A 21,413-nucleotide genomic window follows, 5' to 3' on the forward strand; every position below is an offset into this window, starting at 1 on the left:
CGCTAGGATTTACCAGTGCTACAAAAAAAGGGAACTAAAATCAAATACTTCATGTTGAAAGTTCCTTAATTTGCTTGCAGCTTTTGCTGAGCTGAGTGCCTCCGGCGGCCCACGACAGAACGCTAGTTTTTCAGTGAGGTGACGTTTCCACCTGTTAGCCAATAGCCATGCGTCCCAATTGGCATTATGCCGGATGGCTAGCACGCTATTGGCTAATATCTCATTGATAAAATAGCCTTCTGCCGGGGGGGCGGCATGAGGCACTCGGGCAAATGAAGGAACTTTCAGCATGAAGTTTTTTTTGTTTTTTTTTACACTTCAGGACTGAAAAAAACGCTTTTTTTTAATATTGTGTCCAAACTCACAGATCGTTTCACCTGCCCAGCTATGTCGTACACAAACACACATGCTCTTACAACATACTGCTGAACAACTCGCCAGCAATTTTGTGCATTCCACTGCAGAATTTGCAGATATAGAGAGGAGCTATGAGAGGTTAATGATTGTTAATGTTCCAAGGAGAACAAACATTTACCATTACAATGTCTTCTTTCAGAAACATTCCTGTTCATCATGCCAGCCCGTTGCTTTTCCTCATAGTTTCAGAGAGATTTTTGCTTTTATCTCTTATGTTTTGTATCTGCTCCAAGCTTAATCACCAAGAAATATGTTTGCTGTTGTTTGGTGTAACTTATAGAACACATTGTTCTTTTATACTATAGGCATAATTCATTTTTATTCACAACATGCATTTGTTGGACAAAGGTATTTTGAAAAGGGCATTATACACCAAATTGAATTCCCTCTTTAGATTTTTAAAGTTATATAAAAGACGATGATTTCTCCTTTTAAAGGGACAGTCAAGTCAAAATGTATACTTTCATGATTCAGATAGAGCATGCAATTTTATACAACTTTCACATTTACTTCCATTAACAAAATGTGCACAGTCTTTTTATATTTAAACCTTTTTGAGTCATCAGCTCCTACTGAGCATGTGCAAGAATTTATAGAATCTAGGTATATGCATTTTTGATTGGCTGATGGCTGTCACATGATACAGTAGGAGTGGATATAAACAAAAAATGTCAGAATTCCATTTTACATCTATTTATTTTGCCTCCATCTCTTGTTATCCTTTGTTGAAGCGTTTATCTAGGTAAGCTCAAGAGCATCAACACACCTGGGCACTAGCTGCTGATTGGTGACTGGATATATATTCCTATTGTATTTGGCTCATTCATGTGTTCAGTTAGAAACCAGTAGTGCATTGCTGCTCCTTCAACAAATGATACGAGAATGAAGCAAATTTGATAATAGAAGTAAACTAGAAAGTTATTTAAAACTATATGCTCTACCTAAATCATGAAAGAAAAATGTTGGGTTTCATGTTCCTTTAATTCACCTCCTATAAGGGCTAGATTTATCAAAGGCTAGGCAAACTCTGTATGTGCCTCGCCTGTAACTGCGCCCCAGCTCGCCTCCGGAGAAGCGTACGTGCGCCTGAATTCATCAAAAAATAGATGTAACTTTGTGCAGGTGAGCTGGGGCGTAATACTGATAAACTTCGCCTGTCTGAAACAGCATTTACTCTCTATCTATCACAGTACATCCCTATAAATATTTACGCCGCCATGTTTTGGTTATTAAAAAAAACGTTTTTTAAGTTAATATTTTGCTTATATTTATATTATAGAATGTTTCTGTGCTGTTTTTGCCATATGTTGATAATTTTAAGATCACAAAAATAATTAAAAAAAAAAAAAAAAAATATATATATATATATATATATATATATATATATATATATATATATATATATATATATATATATATATATATATATATATATAATGTACTGTTGGTACCCATATGCACCAGTGGAAGCACACATTTCTGGCAATAACAGTCTCTTCTTAGCGCTGAGCCTTTGAAAAATTAGTTAAAATAAGAAAGTATTGCATCACAAGATGTAAAAGCATGTATTATAATGGTGTTCGCCTCAGTCTGTATGGCGAAATTATACATCATGCAATTGAAGCCGAAATTGCAGTTCCCTATTGGCGCAAAGCAATAATAACTAAGTATTTGTAGGTCGGGCTGTTAAATTCCGCCTAATACTAATGTATATTGTTGCACTCGGGAGCGCGCCTGTGCGCCTAGGCGAATGCAAGCGAAGTGCGAAGAAGTTTCTTTCAGATTATAGGCGCAGAGTGCTGTGATGAATATAACGGTCAGGTTGTATGCGCTATTTTGGACAGAATTAAAGGAGAATGGCTTTGATAAATCTAGCCCTAAGTGTCTCCTTATTGTTTTGTTCAGGCAGGGCCCAGAGCATGTATATGTTGTATATAGAGGAAGACTGTCCGGTGTCAAATTACAGCTAACATCAGGGCACAAGCTGATTTGCATGTGATCTTTCTCTCTTGCTTCCACTTGTCACTCGCGCTCTCTCTCACTTTTTTTCTCTCACTCTCTTCATCCCTCACCCGGTTTAGACTAACACAGCAATGGTACTTTAAAGCAGACACTGGCAAAAATAAATAATAATATATATTGCAAAGCTGTTTTCTTTTCCTTTAAACATTTTTATTGTTTATAAAGATAGATAACACCTTTTGCTACCCACACTCAAGCTTTTTACAACCAACATTGTTATATTAACCCCTTTGTTACCGGGAATTTCAGAGAAGAACTTGCCCAAAATACCAAAAATTTTTTTAGCATTTTCGCCATCACTCCATTTAAACAGAAATATAGTCTTGTGGGTTTTTTTTTTTATTTACCTCTAAAAATGAAATATTTGTTAAGAAGATAACCCAAGGTATTGATCTAGGCCCATTTTGGTACATTTCATGCCATTATTTTACTGTCAAATGTGGTTGTAGTAAAAAAAAAAAAAAAATCAGTCCTTGGGTTTCTCACTGAAATTATTTATATACCGCTTGTGCAATCATGACACAAATGATTCTTCTCTGGGATCCCCTTTATTCAGAAATCGCAGACATACATGGCTTTGCTATTGGTTTTTGGTAATTAGGAGGCTGCTAATTGCAGCTGTGCACCACACTTATATTATTCCTGGCAGTGAAGAGGTTAATCGGGTAGCTTCTAAGGTTTAATTTTAGCTGTAGTGTAGAGAATACCCTCCCATCTGACACTCCCTTATCCCTCCCAAACAGCTCTCTTTTTCCCCTCCCAGCAATAGTTACTCAGGACACCCCCAACCCCCCATTCCACCACTTTTCTGTAGTGCAGTGCCCCATCCCTCCCTCTTCTTTAAAAAAAAATTTCTGCAGTGTAGGGCCCCTCTTTCGTTCCCTCCAGCACAGCACTAGGCCTCACACATTCTCTCCCGCCGGCACCAGCAGATGATCGTTAGACGGTGACACACACAGTGTTACTATCTGTACCGATCTGGCATCTGCCTGCATATGGTATCAGAGCACTGATCATCACTTGACAGCTGATACTGCTGGAGCTTCCTGCAGTTGTGAGACAGATCTATGGTATGATGGGCTTTGTACCGCATGGTGTAGATCTACGTTATATTGGGTTAAGGGGTTAATATACTTGATAACTTCGAAACCGTCCAAATTTCTGCTTGTTTCTAAGCCCCATCTCTTATCTTAGTGCATTTTATTAAATTTCACAGCCAGACAATGTTAGCTCATGTGTGCCATATAGATACCATTACACTCACTCCTGTGGAGTTACTCATGAGACATCAAAAGTGCAAGCTTGTAAAAAATTACTGACATAAGGGGGCAGTCTGCAGAGGCTTAGATACAAGGTAATCAGTGGTACAAAGTATATTAATATAACTGTGTTGGTTGTGCAAACCTGGGGAACGGTTAAAGGGATTATCTATCTTTGTAAAGAATAACAATTTTCAAGTACGCTGTCCCTTTAATTAAATATTTTACTGGGAGATTATTTTTTCAGTTTAATTTCCATTTAAACTGGAAAATGATATAATTAGTTGAGACTTTAGGAGCAATAAAAAAAAATGTATAGCAAACAGCAGAACAGCTGAATACATATCTGAATACAAAACACGTTAGTTGGCTCCTACAAAATGTGTAGTTGGTTCCTCATTATTCTGGCTAACTACTGCTAAGTTTGTCAAGGGCAAGTCTTGGCAATCATACTGTTTAGTAGATGCATATATGTGTTGGGGTTTTTTCTTGACATTTTTTCTCAGTGATATCAATAAAATGTTTGCCTGGGGGATTTTGTGTTGGATGGTTGCTTGCGTTGTCCGTTTGAAAATGTATAGTTTCAGGGAGGTGGCAAGAAAAACCTGTTTCTCTCCTCTGATTCAACCGTTATAGGATTAGGAACAGGAAGTCCTGTTTGCCCATCCCTTACATCTTAAAGGGACAGTAAGCATCTTGAGATTTTTATATATAATATTTAGTTATGCGTAATAAAACAATTTTGCAATATACTTTCCTTGTTCATTTTGTCCCCTTTTCATGTAATTTAGCTCAGGAAAAATTGAGGATTTTCTAATTCTCAGAATCTGAAAAGCACCCTGCTGACATCTCAAGCCTAACTCTGTTACATATCTTCCCCATAATTGGCTTTACTTGATAACTAAAAAACAATGCATTTCATAAAAGCAGGATAATGTGTTTTAAAAATGTTTAGACTTGGCTGGTAAAATATTCTAAAGCAACACACCAGAAATGTCTTGTAATTACAAAGTGTTGACTGAAAGTGGGCACTTCTATCTAGACACAAAAATAGGTTTTCTACAAAACTCCACCCTGATCTAGTACAAAATAATGATCATTGTATATGAAATTTAGCTGTGTATTGTTTTCAAAACTTACTAGAAACTTATGATTTCTTTTTTTTTTTTTTAATCTGGTATTTTATCTGATTACATTTTTAATATAATAATATAATTTTGTTTCGGATCGATTCGAATGTATTTGTTTCAGATTCATTCAGATTCTAATAAATTCGGATGTATTTGTTTCGGATTCTGTTCGTAAATTCGGTATGTGTTATGTTGATTCAGATGGTTCCAAGTTACACCAACGGAATTATTTCACTGTCCTATCTCACTAAATTAAATGTTTATACTGAATTGTGATTAGTCCATGGCCATTTGAATGTAACAAATAAATCCAAACTAATTCGGATTTATTCGTTACAAATGCATTCGGATTAGTTTAGTTTCGCTAGGGTAATTCGGAAATTTAAATTCGAATCTCCGAATTTGGCAAATGTGTCCGAATTTCGATTCTATACTAAACGGAACCAACATGTCTAACAAATACCGATGTTTATATAGGATATGTTTGGATAGAGATATCCAGAACTGTATAGAACATGGGAACAACCTAAACGAAGTGTAGCTACTTAACAATTGTATCTTCTGGAAGCTAAATATTTTTAATCCAAACTAAAACTAAAAACGACCTTACATTCAACATCCCAGTATATACTACAAAGCTGTGCAAATATTAGGAATTGTATCTTATAAAATCTCATACCCTAAAAGTGCATACAGGAGCAATAATACGAGTCAGAGGTAACATCCTAGGATATCAAGAGAATTAAGCAAATTAAATAATAGAAGTAAATTGGAATTGTATTCTTTATCTGAATCATAAAAGAAAAAAAATGTGGGTTTCATGTCCCTTTAACTGTGTGTTCAGCCTCTTTACAGAAGCGAAACACCATCTTAAACAATAGCGCAAAAAAAAAAAGCTCTAGCACATTAGAGCATTTTTATTATTGATGTTTTATGTCCCGTTTGAAAGGAATCCTTTCAACAAGAGTGTAAGGGTACCAAGACAATGAAGCAAATCTTATAACAGAAATAAATTGGAAACCTGTTTAAAGAGGTATTTTTTTGTCTGTATAATGAAGGGAAAATTTTGGGTTTCATGTCCTTTTTTTACAAAATAAAATGTAAATGATGCAGTCTTAACAACTTATTTTCTTTCCCAAAGGCAAACTCACAAACTTAACAAGAGCAGCTCAGATATGGAAAACCTAAGCATGGGCTCTGTCGAGAGCCTTGGAGAGTCATTCAAAACCATGAGTGTCAGTAACTCTAATGTGAATATCAATATCAGCTTTAGCACTGGCTCCATAGACAGCCTGGATTCCAAGACGTGCAGTGAAGGAGGTAAGGATGCTTATAGTTTTTAGTTTAAAGTGATGGTGAAACACTAGGATCTACCAGTGGAACAAATAAAGGGGACTTTCAGTCATGAAGTATAAAATACTTCATGCTGAAAGTTTCTTTATTTGCCTGCAGCGTTTACAGCACTGAGTGCCCCAGGCTGTCCGCAGCAGAACGATATTTTTTTATTGAGGTGATGTTTCCACCTCTTAGCCAATGACCCCACTGGTATTATGCAGGATAGCTTGCACGCTATTGGCTAAGTTCACCTCAGTGAAAAATATCATTCTGCTGTGGACGGCCTGAGGCCTCAGCGTGGCAAACAAGTAAAGGAACTTTCAGCATGAAATATGTTATACCTCATTACTGAAAGTCCCCATTATTTGTTGCACTGTTAAACCCTAATGTTTCACAAACTCTAGGATTTACCATCACTTTAATGACAATATTATCTGATAAGAGTTAGGTGTTCCTGCTAACATATTTGAAGACTGATTTTGAATAATAAAATATGAATAATGCATAAATCTGAATTTAAAAGAAAAAGCAATGCAGACATAACATATGTTTGTTTTTTTCTGTTTGTTTTTAAATATATTTAAACCATTCAAAAATGTTGGACTTAAATTTTAGGATACATACACTATTAATAATAATATAAATGGCTTCTAAAACAATTTACCCAACTGGGAAACACAATTAAAAATCGTATAAACACATGAAATGTAGAGTCTGAAAAAATACCAATATTTGTGACTGAAAATAACAAACAAAAGCAAAGCATGGTATATCCACATATTCATCACAATAAATGAACAGACATGTTTTTTCTTTAAAAACTTTTATAAAAGGAGCACTGGCCTGTGAGTTAGGCAGAAACATGGATCCAGTCGTTTTAGGGTTAGATTTGGCTGTCGGCACAACCTAAACACAGAACAAGGGACAATTAAGTTATGGGCTTAAAGGAACAATATACACTCATTTTCATATAACTGCATGTAATAGACATTACTATAAAGAATAAGATGCACAGATACCGATATAAAAATCCAGTATAAAACTGTTTAAAAACTTACTTAGAAGCTCTCAGTTTAGCTCTGTTGAAAAGGTAGTTGGAAAGCCCACTGCAAGTGGGAAATAAGACACTCCCCCCTCCCCCTTCTTTTGCATATGAAAAGACCCTTTACACAAACAGGAGCAAGCTGGAGAAGGTAGCTGACGGTATTCAAATAAAACTTTGGGGGGCTTGGTTGGTTAGGAGTCTGAAAATCAGAGCAATGTTATTTAAAAATAAGCAAAACTTTACATTTAAAAAAAAAACAAAAAAACTTTATGGGCTATATAAATAGATCATCTACAAAACATTTATGCAAAGAAAAATGAGTGTATAATGTCCCTTTAACTGCTCTGTCCCACTGCTGTGCATACTCCTTGCTTGAATAAATAATGCAAAATCATAAGAAAAATGCATCTTTACAACCTGTTATGTGTGGTGCCAGGATTATATGGCAGGTAATAAGCTAACTAGTAATAGCTCTTCTCCTCCAGTCATTGGTTACTTCAGATGGGAAAGGTAATAGCAGTTCAATAGATCAGATAGCCCCCTCCTATTGAAGTCTAGGAAGCTCATTTACACTTTATTCCATTTTTATGTTACCAACACTCTATGGAGTAAACAAAGCTATCAATGGAAGCTCTAAGCAGCTTTGTTTTATTTTTAAAGAAAATGTGTTTAGTCTATTACCATGACTACTTCATTTTTGGTGAATTATTTTTTGAATCCCAATGTCATGGACCACTGAATCTCTGTACAAAAGCATTTTTTTCCCCCTGCAACCTCTATATTGTAGCATGCTGATCTCCTCGGTTTCCTTAGCTTCCAGCAGGAGAGAAAACACTTGGGGAAAAAAAAAAAACAGGATGTGAAAGTTAAATGCACTAAGATCTCAGATTTTCTTTCATCCATTTAATAGAGTGTTTTCCATACTGCAAAGAGGTTTTGTTTTTATTTTGCATGCACAATAAGTGATTGAATTCTGTTAATCTTGCACTTCTCTTGCTGCATAAGCATGTGTTATCCATGCTCGAGCAATTGTGGCCCCAGCCTTCCCCTTTGTGACAGTGTTATTCTTTACTCTATTTAAGTTCGAGTTGATATTTATCTTTGAACCTTTACACTTCTAGAGAGGGTTGTATAGTGTATTGTGTAACCACTTTAGCCGTCAAGATATTGAAAAATAATAGCAGTAAAAACAGTGTTAATTTGATTTAAAGGGACAGTCTTCTCCAGAATTTTTATTGTTTAAAATGATAGTCCCTTTATTACCCATTCCCCAGCTCTGCATAATCAACACTGTTATATTTATATACGTTTTACCTCTGTGATTACCTTGTATCTAAGACTCTGCAGGCTGCCCCCTTATTTCAGTTCTTGAGACAGACTTGCATTTTAGACAATCATTGCCCTCTCATAAGAAACTTATGTGTGAGTGCAATGTTATTTATATTAAACACATGAACTAACACCCTCTAGCTGTGAAAAACTGTCACATGCATTCAGAAAAGAGGCGGCCTTCAAGGGCTTAGAAATTAGCATATGAGCCCACCTAGGATTTGCTTTCAAATAAGAATACCAAGAGAACAAAGCAAATTTGATGATTAAAGTAAACTGGAAAGTTGTTTAAAATTACCTGCCCTATCTAAATCAAGGAATTTTGTCTAAACTGCCCCTTTAAAATATTAAGACCTGGCTGATATGTTATTCTACAGCAACACAATATATATGTCTTCTAATTATAAGATGGTTACTGTCCCTTTTTAAATGGCTGGACAAAAATATAACTTCTGTGAAATAAGGCAGGCAAGAGAGAGAAAATGTTAAAGGGATGTGTTACTTGAAAGTGATGCATCATATCTGTAAAACGTTAACTAGAATATCACATGAGAAAAGGAAGATATTTTACCTCAAAGTTTCCTCAGTAGCCACATTCCATTGTAAAGGAACTTTAGGCATCCAATTAGGATGTTAGTCCCGGGGCATGCAAAAAAAAAGGTCAGCCACTTTATCTCTTTCCTCAATTTGAGGAAGTTTATTATGAAATCTCATAAGGTCACAGTAAAGCAAATTGTAATGTCAGCACTGATGCTGATAGGCTGTTTTTTTTTTTTGTTTGTTTGTTTTTTCCAGACACCGAATACAATTTGGGGACTTTCTATTTTATTTATTTTATCACATTGACCTTGTTATCTTGGTCTCCTTTCTTCAACTTATCTTTTTTCCATGAAATCATATTAAACATTGTTTTTCCATTAAAGGGACAGTAAACCTAAAAAATAATGTTATATAATTCTGCACATAGTGCAGAATTATATAACATTATTTTAGTGCTATAGTTATTAAACCTTTTTTTCCCTTTGAATTTTTTAAAAATATACCCGTTTTACAGACCCGCTCTCTGCTGAGCGGGTCTGTTTGTTTTTTTTACACAGCGCATCGGGCCAGCTGTATAGTCACAGCCCGGCCCGACCGCGCCATAACACTAAGTGCAGCTCGCTCCTGCTCTGTCTTACAGCAGGAGCGAGCTGCGCTTAATGTTATGGCGCGGTCAGGCCAGGCTGTGACTATACAGCTGGCCCGATGCGCTGTGTAAAAAAACAAAATGGACCCGCTCAGCAGAGAGTGGGTCTGTAAAACAGGTATATTTTAAAAAAATTCAAAGGGAAAAAAAGGTTTAATAACTATAGCACTAAAATAATGTTATATAATTCTGCACTATGTGCAGAATTATATAACATTATTTTTTAGGTTTACTGACACTTTAATGTATTTTCAATGACTTGTTATACCAGCTGCAGAATATAAAATATTTGAGAAATTGCATTTTCAGGTTTATTTGTGTATATGAAGTTGCTAGTTTTGTGCTATTCACAGCCTATTACAATGTGTTGAACCTAAAGGTAATATTAGATCTCATTATGTTATTACTTTGTGTACACACAATAGCGATTCCTTAGCTTATATTTGTCTGGAAAACCAAAGCTTAATACTTAGAGAAAACAATGGGAAAATTATAATTGTATTACTTAACTATCCTGCACCCCACTGAGAGTGTAATTACTTCTGCTGGCTGTGTTTTACATAGGCTTATCAATAGCATAGACTTCAGTATAGAAACTTTCAGTATAGGTGGGGATACCACAGGCTAAATCAGCTATTTCAATTGCTAAAATAAAGGTAAAGGGGCTACTTGTAAACAATTTAATACACCCCAGCAGGTAAAATGGTTCATTGGAAATAATTTTAAGGGGAGAACTTTTTTGGGTGAACTGTCCCTTTAAGGTAGAACATGCTCATATCTTGAACACTATATGCATAACACTGATAAAAACAATGCTGCCATTAAGTACTTAGGACATGTGCACACTCCCGAGTCTACCTTAGTAAGCTGTCATGGAAAGGAGATAGGTTTCAAGAAAGGAGACCAAGATAAATAGGTAAATTTGATGACGGAAGTATGTTGGGAGTTATTTGAATTGTACACTCATTGTGAATAATGAAAGTCCCTTTTAACATACTGTTTTAAATGCACAGCTTGTATTACTACTTTCTGCTTTCAGGTTTTTAACATTTTGAAGTTGAGAAAAGTAAAACAGCCAAGTTAAAGAAGATCATATCTATTAAGCTTAAGCTGTTGCAACATCTGTCCTTTTGCATAGACTTTGCGCCTAAAATAAAATAAGCTGGCAGATCAAGTTGCCACTCCCTGTCTCTATTTATAATCCGTTTCCAACGTGGCTATAGTCACAAAGCAGCTTTGGAATGTATTATGCGCACCCTACCTGAGCAAAGCAAATATAGTTTAACTGCAATGCTGGCAAAAGCTGTTGCCAGCAAATTTCTTCACCTTGATAAGGAACTTACTTACGGTGTAATTTAATACTTTACATCAATGTGCATAAAGGACTTATTCTTAGTAAAAGAAATGGCAGTGTATTAACTCTTTATAAACTCAACATTCTATCATGCATATTTTAAACATTTTAGTGTGTGTGTGTATATGTGAAAATAAATATATAAATAAATAAAAATGTGTGTATATATATATATATATATATATATATATATATATATATATATATATATATATATATATAATATATATAATGTGTGTGTGTTCTCCACAGCAAATGTTGCACGGCATTATGAAGTAGTTGGGTGGGGGCAGTGTAATATTTTCTAATATTAAATCATTTTCTGCTATCTTTTTCATAATTTGTGCAATAAAAATTGAACATTTTTAATATTAGCTCATTTTTGCTTAATATTGGCTAACATTTTAGCCGGGTGGTGCACCTGTTAATGTCATGGGTGAACACTGTATGTATATATGTGTGTGTGTGTGTGTGTAAAATTTATTTTTAAGAAAAAAGAATAAGCTTTTGATTGTTGAAACTGTCAGAAAGTAAATGTTTCTGCGCAACTGGTCTGATAACCAGACATGGCAAGTTTTATATCAAAGAAAAAAGTGCCAGCTAAAGGATTATATATATATATATATATATATATATATATATATATATATATATATATATCTCTATTATGAGATTCTTTGACAACTATTTTCATAATCGATTATTATCGATTATGACGATTAGTTGTTGCAGCTCTAAAATAAATAAATATATATATAATAAAGAGTGGTCATGAAGGGCACTCTCAGGGTATTTTAAAGAACCACATAGATCTTTTTATTCAGAGTCTCAATTAGTCATCAAAGACAGAGTCGACGTTTTGGCTCACATGAGAGCCTTCTTCAAGACAAAATTAATCTTACTTCGGCTTACTTCGGAGACGTTTCCTGTTTGGGAGTACGGCTGCAAGCCGAAGTAAGATTAATTTTGTCTTGAAGAAGGCTCTCATGTGAGCCGAAACGTCGACTCTGTCTTTGATGACTAATTGAGACTCTTAATAAAAAGATCTATGTGGTTCTTTACAATACCCTGAGAGTGCCCTTCATGCCCATTCTTTATTATATATGAACTTTGAGGGTTGCACCCAGGTGGTTGATATAGTGCCAAAGTTGGAGTGCTGGGACACTATATATATATATATATATATATATATATATATATATATATATATATATATATATATATATATATATATATATATATATATATATATATATATATATATATATATATATATATATATATATATATATCTCTGGCGTATCTGGTTTTCTTTAAGAGTGTGTGATTAGTTTCTCAATATTCTTGCTTGTTCATAAATAAATATAAAAAAAAAAAAGTCAAATTCTGATAGACATTATGTGTTGCTCAATGACTCCCCAGATGTTACCAAGCCCAGAGTGCTTTTGTTTTTTGATTATTAATTTATATTTTGTTGGAAAATATATCTGCAAAATACATTTAAAGTGGATCAGCTTTATAATAACAATTTTACTGTGGCCGATTCTTTTCAGCAGACTTTTCACATCAGTTTTTAATCCTCTCATTTTGTCACACCGTATGTCGTGCAGACAACTGGAACACATCAAAACGCTTTTATGAAGTGTAAACAAAGACTGGCGACTCAAGAAGTCGTTTATTGATTTATTTTCCAGTTTTGCAATTTGAAAAAAAAAACAAAGCAGGGTGAAGATTCTAAGTTGAGAAATAATCCACCAGACAAGGCGTTGTTTATTTTCTTTTTGTATAGTGCGTAAAAGGGACGTAAAATTGTCTGTTTGCAAACGTCTGTAGTTCACACAAAGTTAGCACCTACTTTTAAAATGTATTTAAATTCTCTGCTTGCAATAATTTCATCTCAGAATTTTTTTTTTTTTTCTGACCTCCCAGATCACCTGATCTTTCTCTCAACCTAGCCCCTTAGCTGTGATGGAATTAAGAACACAAGTTCATTTGTCTGTGTTTGTCCAATGGAAGAAAAAAAAACACTTAAAACTAGCACACACATGCACTTGATGCATGCTCACTGTCTAACATCTGTGATGTATGTCTAACTCTTGCATGCAGGCTGCACAGTGAATGCCAATGACGTAGCTGGTACTTCACATCTATGCCCACCCAGTAGTGTTCTCACATCACTTGTCCCTCTAGATCCGTATGTGATTTAAAAATAGCCAAATTGTGTACCGAATGGATGAAGATAAAAATAAATAGCCACCTCTGATTCATTACCATTCATTTGTTATTATCATACTTACTTATAATGTGGCAAAAGGTTTACGGGGTCCATGTATAATGAATTTATGCACGACATGGAAGGTAATCTGGACCCTGCTAATTAGAGGTCTTACACTATATATGTCCCTTTAAAAGGCATGTAAAGGACCTATAATAAAATGCTCTAATGTGCACTATGGGTTTAACCTTATAAAGTCTGCTCCTGGCTGGCAATTTGTTACTGATCTGTAGCTGACGACGTCACCAGCATATGTGTGTAGCTCCCAATCGCTGGTTAAATTTAGTTTAGGAACAGCAATGTATAAATACAATTGACTACAAAACTGATGTATTTTAAAATCTAGTATAACAAAGTTTGTATGAAGAAACAGATTGACCACATTTTGTTTGTTTTAACAACCTTTGTAATATTTGATAACCTGTGTTTATCTGTGTTATACAGTTATAGTCACCATTAATAAGAAGTAAAATCAAATGTGTAGTTAAGAATGACTGATCCTAAAGTCAGAAAACACAGGAAGTATAAATACTGATTTGTCATATGCTCTATACGTAATGTACCTGTGAGCAAAACATGATAGAAGATAAGAAATATCTATAAACTTTGTGGACATCATAGAATAATTAATAGATTTTTATATTTGTTATATGTCAGAACTATAGTTCATGCTGTTGCTAGATATATATATAAAATCTACGTTTTACGTATATATTGTTAATTATCTTGTGCTTTTGTTTTTACAGGGAAGTCATGTGAAGGAATTAATTCGCCTGTAGGGGAGAAAAGGGTTTTCCCGAAAGTTTCAAGTTCTATGGATTCTGGAGATGAGTTGCATCAGGGTTCAAAACAACCTCCACCACTACCTGTAAAGAAATCTATGAACAGAGCATGTTCTGCACCAGACAACTCTTCATGGTGCCGGGCATTCCCAGGAAAAAATACAGATGTTTCAACTAATCTGAGACTAAACCTTAGTAACTCGGAAAGTAATGTCTTTGGGGAGGAAGCAACTCACTCTCGCTACCTTTTAAGTCCAGGGGATAAACCAGCTATGTTTTCATCGTCCGAGTCCTTGGAGACATGCTGCAGAGGTAGCGGGCACCGAAATGAGATCAGGAACTGTATTCAGACTAGATGTAACTTATCTTCCTCACAGCTAAGTGTTTCCAGCCATACCTCTTCCGGATCAAGCCTTCAACTCCACCACCTGCTCAGCAACATCGACAGCAAGGAAGGAACATACGCCAAACTTAGCGGTCTTTACGCACAGTCCATGAGGCGCTTAGTGAACAAATGTGAGGACCACTTCATGAAAGACCAGAAGAAGGAAATGCACTTCAACGAGAACAACTGGTCACTGTTTAAGTTGACAAGCAACAAACCTTGCTGCATTGCTGGGGATGCTATTTATTATTGTGCAACCTGTGCCCAAGACCCACTTAATAATTATGCTGTAAAGGTAAATATATTACGTGTATAATTTATTTATAATTGTAAGGTGTTTTTGGTTGTTATTGTTTAATAAATTGTGGCAGAACTCTAGTCTACTACATTCAAATGGTCGATTATTTATATATATATAGTCGTTTGACACCAGGTTTGTATAATTTTTACTTTTGTAATATGTTATTCATATATATATATATATATATATATATATATATATATATATATATATATATATATATGTGTATGTATATAAATAAATAAATAAAAACGTTCTGGAGTAAATCTGACACAGATAAAGGGAATGTTAGCAAAAAACGTTATCAATTATAAACTGAATAAAAAATTGATTCATTTGACAGTTAGTTTTCTTGTTCAGTAAAGCAAATTCTTTAAAAAGATGCAAATCTTACTTTGTACAAGTGGTAACAGAGTCAGTTACCAGTCTGGCAAACTTTCAGTTATTCATCGGGCATATAGAAAGAGAACCATTGTCTTACAAAGCCTCCAGTATCTATTTAAACTGTTGTGCGGAAAGATCACTGCATATGCAGGTGTAAGCATACACTAGTTAGTGGTGCTTGTTTCTATGTAAAGATAGAGCTTACATTTTCTACAGGGCACTGATTGTGCATATTTATTTTTTTAGAATATTCGTTTTTTTTTATTTTTATCCCTAAATAAATATAGAACAAGTGTGTCTAAACTTTGCACATTGGGGCCATTAGAATAAAGTCTTTTGGATAAACTGGCACTGTTCATTACAGTGTGTATATGTGATCTAACTACTGTTTGCCCAGGACTTTGTACTTTAGCTCCTTGCAGATTGTGAGATGCAGTCAGTGTCGGACTTACAAAAACAAGTGCCTAATTTATATAAAAATGAGTGTCTCCCTTATAGACCCATGCATTTAAAAATATGCCCAATATTGACATTAAATGTAAACTGCATGGCTTCTAACCTTTTTTGCATGCATCCCATGTACCCCATTTTATACCAGCTATATGCCCACTAATTAGATAGTAACCTAGATGCCACATCAATCACATACATCAGATGGTATGGCCACCACATGTTTTCATGTACAAGAAAAGTCCTCACACATTTCAGACATATGTTTGCATAAATGCACTATTGTGGATTTTGAATCACTTGTTGTTCCTCTTTCAGTTTATAAATTAATATTTATTTAGAATTCTATGTGAATATTTGTGTGGCTGCTGTTGGTTGGAAAATGTTTATTACTTAAAATTAATTTTATTTTTCTGTTAATTTTGCAGATGTGTAAGGCAGAGGACACAAAAGTTTCACCTTATTGCAGTCTCTCACTTCCAGTTCATTTTAACATCCAGCAAGACTGTGGCCATTTTTTGGCTACTGTGCCATCAAGCATGTTACAACCTTCAGACACGCCCAAAGACTCTTCTGCCAATGACATCTCACAGACTGTGGGCCCCTCCCCTGAGCAGGAGTGTGTGGTGGTGATCACCCGGGAGGTTCCCTACCGAACTGCTGCCGACTTTGTCAGAGACTCTTCATCTTTTCACAAAAGTCATCCAGATATTTATGAGCGACAGATTTCTCTTCTTTTACTACAGCTCTGTAATGGCTTAGAGCATCTCAAGGAACATGGCATTATTCACCGTGACCTTTGCTTAGAAAATCTATTGCTTGTCAACTGTCTAATTTCTACTGATAAAGTCAAAGATGACAAATATGTGCCGAGACTTATTGTGAGCAACTTCTCCAAAGCCAAGCAAAAGTCTGGAAGTGAAGACTCTAAGCCAAGAAGGGACAAGACCAGGTTAGCTCCTGAGATCATGGCTGCTTCCCAGTACAAAAAATTTGATGAGTTTCAAACAGGAATTCTAATTTATGAACTTTTACACCTACCTAACCCATTTGAGGTCCGCACCAGCCTTCATGAGCAGGAGTACAGTCAAAAGGATTTGCCTTCTCTTCCCCATCTTTCTGTTTACTCACTTGGACTACAAAACCTGGCCCATTTGCTATTGGAGGCTGATCCAATCAAACGCATCCGCATTACTGAAGCTAAACGCATACTTCAGTGCCTTCTCTGGGGTCCTAGGAAAGACTTAACAGATCAGCCCTTCACCCATGAGGAGGCGCTGCATTGCGCTTTGCAAAATTGGATTGATATGAAGCGTGCCCTGCTAATGATGAAATTTGCTGAGAAAGCAATGGAGTCGGAGCAGAGCATCTCACTGGAGGACTGGCTCTGCTGTCAATATTTGGCATCTGCGGATCCATGCTACCTTTATAAAACACTGAAACTTATAAAGCTGGTATGATGTTTACAATTGTAAATACCGTTTGGGAACTTTTTAATAATTAAAAAAATAATATAAATGGTCTCTCTTTTTTAATTGTATTATTATTTACAGCAGTCAGGCCCTGTATTATTGTAGATCAATCAACTGCAGGGTCAGCAGACGGACCAACAAAATCCTACATAGTATTAAGTTGTAAAGTAAATATCACTGTTCTGTCTTTACCAGCTTCTGGTCAGGGACCCTATTATTATTTTTGTTTAATAATATAAATAAGGATGGAAGATACAGCTTATCAGGGTCATTAAGCGCATCAGATGTGCTCTCCACCCTATAAGAGGACATTTATAGCTTCTGCTTTTTCTTCCATTGGTCCATAGAAAGAGGGGGGAATCATCTCAGTTTTTGCTATACTATAAATAAAGCAGCCTGGTTTGCTGCATTTATTATGTTTTTACATTTTGTAGGTTTAATAAATAACTACTTTGAACATAGCATTAGGATTGTTTTATAGATGTACATATGTTTGTAAATAAAAATAACTGTTTAACCCCCATTCTCTGGGCCTCAGATTCATTGCAGTGCAATGAAGGTTGAAAAAATACAGTTTACAAAAACAATTTAAGTACTTAACAAGACGTTAAAAGAAAAGGCTGTGGATTACAATTTTTACTTGTGTGTGAGTGTATATATTGATATTTGTTCACAATAAAACTGACAAAACAATTAATCACGGGAGTGTTTGTATTTGTTTCTTGGTTTGGAAGCGGTAGAAGTAATTCATTGTTGTAAAACGCTATTTTACCATTTTTAATATTTTAGTTTTAAAGAACCATTTTCATGAATGAGCATATCATTTTTTAAATGTATACACATCACATTTGTTCAGTGCAAAGAAACAATATTTAAAAATAAGTGTTTTTAAACTTTTTTTTTTCCATGCCTGTGCAGGTGTGTCCCTACTGACCAATAGAGCTGTAGAAGTTGCCCTTATGAGTCAGTAAGCAATTGATTCCTAGGGAATAGTTGTGCACAAGAATGCATTTTTCGAAAGCCATTAAAGGGACATTAAACACTAAACAAATGTTAGATAGAATGATTCATTCAAAGAAAAGATTAGTCTGAGAATAACATTTAGATGTATTAAAGTTTAATTAGCTGTTTAAATATTGAAAAAATAAGTGTAAAGTTTTAGTGTCTAAAACAATGGGAGCTGCCATGTTGTAACTTAGGTTACCTTCTCTGTTGTGGCCAATTAGGGACAGTTATAAATAGGTCACTAGTGTGCATCCAATGGCTGTGTGGAATATAAGTGTTCTGCACTTTTATTTCTAACAGGAACTGAAAAGCTCACAATTTCAGAAGGGAATTGCATGAAAAGGGGACAAAATAAATAATGAAAATATATTGCAAAGTTTTTATATATATATATATACACACTGTATGACTTATCATTTTCTATTACCATCTCAAAGTGTTTAATGTCCCTTAAAAGCTGTATAAAGTATATCTTTGCATAAAGACCTAAACATGTTTTTCTGATTCCATATGCATAATAGAAAAAAATAGCTCTTTATGATAACCAAACTTATGTCCCACATACCCTTTCTTCATCATTTTAATTACATTATCATTGGTTGATGGTAACATATAAATCAATGGCTTACAAGAACATCTACAGTAAGCCAATAATGTGCTAAATGTCAGCACTGCTTGTTAGAGTAGTATGTCTGCTGTAGAGTATCAAGGTTGCAGGTGACCATGTTCTCATATAGAGAACCTGTCCATTTGCAGTCGCCACTTGTGAAGCAGCATCACATGGCACAATTTAACATTGCACATGAGCTCTCCCTGCTCTCGTGCACCAAATTACGTGATAGCAGGGCGTGTCAGTAACCTCAAACAAGCAAGTGTTGGGTGATTGATCTCGTCAAGTGGCAAAGAGGCTAAAGAAGTAGTTTTTGTTTATTAAATTTGCTGTTGCAGACTTGCTAATGTGAGCCTGCACTGCAAACCCTCAAAAACACATAAAATCAGCTTAAAGGGACAGTCAACCATAGAATTGTTATTGTTTTAAAAGATAGATAATCCCTTTATTACTCATTCACCAGTTTTGCATAACCAACACAGTTCTATTAATGTACTTTTTACCTTTGTGATTACCTTGTATCTAGGAACCTTCTTCCAGCCCCCTGATCACATGACTGTGCCTGTTTATTATCTATTGTCTTAAATTTAGTATTGTGTTGTGCTAGATCTTAAATAACTTTCTGTGCCTGAACACAGTGTTATCTATATGGCCCACGTGTACTTTCTGTCTCTTTGTGTTAAAAAGAGATTTAAAAAGCATGTGATAAGAGGCAGCCCTCAAAGGCTTAGAAATTAGCATATGAGCCTACCTATGTTTAGGTTAAACTAAGAATACCAAGAGAAAAAAGCAAATTTGATGATAAAAGTAAATTGGAAAGTCAATTAAAATTAAAAGTCCTATCTGAATAATGAAAGTTTAATTTATTCTTGACTGTCCCTTTAAAGGGACACTGAATTCAATTTTTTTTTCTTTCGTGATTCAGATAGAGCATGCAATTTTAAGCAACTTTCTAATTTACTGCTATTATAAATTCCCCTTGTTCTCTTGCTATCTTTATTTGAAAAATAAGGCATGTAAGCTATTTTTTTGGTTCAGTACCATGGACAGCACTCATTATTGGTGGATGAATTTATCCACCAATCAGCAAGAACAACCCAGGTTTTTCACCAAAAATGGGCCGGCATCTAAACTTACATTCTTGCATTTCAAATAAAGATACCAAGAGAATGAATACAATTTGATAATAGGAGTAAATTAGAATTTGCTTAAAAGTGCATGCTCTATCTGAATCACGAAAGAAAAAATGTGGGTTCAGTGTCCCTTTAATAGCAGCAACACACTACTGGGAACAAGCTGAACAGAATCTCGTCTAGTTGTAACATTGCTGAGGACTGGAATTGCAAAACACTGGACTAGACCATAAGGGGTATATTTATTATAGTGCGAGCGGACATGATACTATGTAACATATCATGTCCGATGCACATCGATAAATGCCGACAGCATACACTGTTGGCATTTATCATTGCACCAGCAGTTCACAACTTGCCAGCCCCTGCAGATTTGCGCCCAATCGGCCACTAGCAATGGGTGTCAACCCGATCGTATTCGATCGGGTTGATTTCTGTCCGCGGCCTCAGAGCAGGCAGACAAGTTATGAAGCAGCGGTCTTTATACCGCTGCTTCATAACTTCTGTTTCCGGCGAGCCTGAAGGCTCCCCGAAAACAAGGGGCATCAAGCTCAATGTGGAGCTTGATAAATCGTCCCCTCAGACTTTAAACCAGGGAGCACACAGTGCCTGGGAGTTTCACCAGTGAAATACAAATGTATAATCTATTCTTCAATGCATTTCACTTCATATATATTCTCAGTGCATTTTGACAGTTTTTTCACAGCTAGACAGTGCTAATTTATGATTGCCATATAGATAACACTGCTAATTCCTGTGGAGTTATTTGTGAGTCAGCACCAATTGGCTACAATGCAAGTCTGTCAAAAGAACTGAAATAAGGGGGCAGTCTGCAGAGGCTTAAATGCAAGGTAATCACAGAGGTAAAAAATAACCATGTTGGCTACGCAAAACTGGGATATGGGTAATGAAGGGATTAATTACCTTTTAAGACAAAAATTCTGGAGTATACCGTCCCTTTAATTGATATACTCATTGGCAATCATTTGTCTCACCTGAAAGTAGCTGTGTAGGTTTGTATGACTAAAGTCCCATTCTGGCTTAAACCTTTTCTTTTACAAGATATGACGAGTCCACGGATTTCATCAACTTATGGGATATTGCCTCCTGGTCAGCACCACAGCAGAGCTGTATATATATAGCTCCTCCCTTCCCTCCCAACCCAGTCATTCTCTTTGCCTGTGTTAGTGATAGGAAGAGGTTAAGTGAGGTGTTAGTTTAGATTCTTCAATCAAGAGTTTATTATTTTGAAATGGTGCCAAAGTGTACTATTTTACTATAGCATGTAGCCGTATTCCTTGTCAGCCTCTAGAGTAGAGCTACAGGTGGCTTTTAGGCACTGGGAACTGGTGGGGTTTTAGCCTCACTGTGCCTTCCATACTTGTGCTGCCCTTCTGGATTATGGTCTTAGCATATAGTAACTAAGGCCCTTCTGTGTCCACAGAGCTGCTGGAGGGAGAAGACCTCTTGATCCTGTGGAACGTTTTTCATGCTGTTACTCAGCATGGAGGTAAGTGCAGTCTTTTTATTCTGGGACAT

At 35.5% G+C, this 21,413-nt stretch overlaps 1 protein-coding gene across 1 annotated transcript in view; it reads left to right on the plus strand.

The window, feature by feature from the left end:
• Nucleotides 1-17,823, plus strand: part of PRAG1 (PEAK1 related, kinase-activating pseudokinase 1) — a 42,691-nt gene extending 24,868 nt beyond the window's left edge. Inside the window, exons 4-6 of the mRNA XM_053703276.1 lie at nt 5,970-6,148; nt 14,099-14,814; nt 16,083-17,823. Of these exons, the coding sequence (XP_053559251.1) occupies nt 5,970-6,148; nt 14,099-14,814; nt 16,083-17,114 (1,927 nt within the window). The 3' untranslated portion in view covers nt 17,115-17,823. The remainder of the gene's footprint in view (nt 1-5,969; nt 6,149-14,098; nt 14,815-16,082) is intronic.
• Nucleotides 17,824-21,413: the final 3,590 nt, after the last annotated feature.

Source organism: Bombina bombina, chromosome 2 (genome assembly GCF_027579735.1).
Source record: "Bombina bombina isolate aBomBom1 chromosome 2, aBomBom1.pri, whole genome shotgun sequence".
In the NCBI taxonomy this organism is placed as follows: Eukaryota; Metazoa; Chordata; class Amphibia; order Anura; family Bombinatoridae; genus Bombina; species Bombina bombina.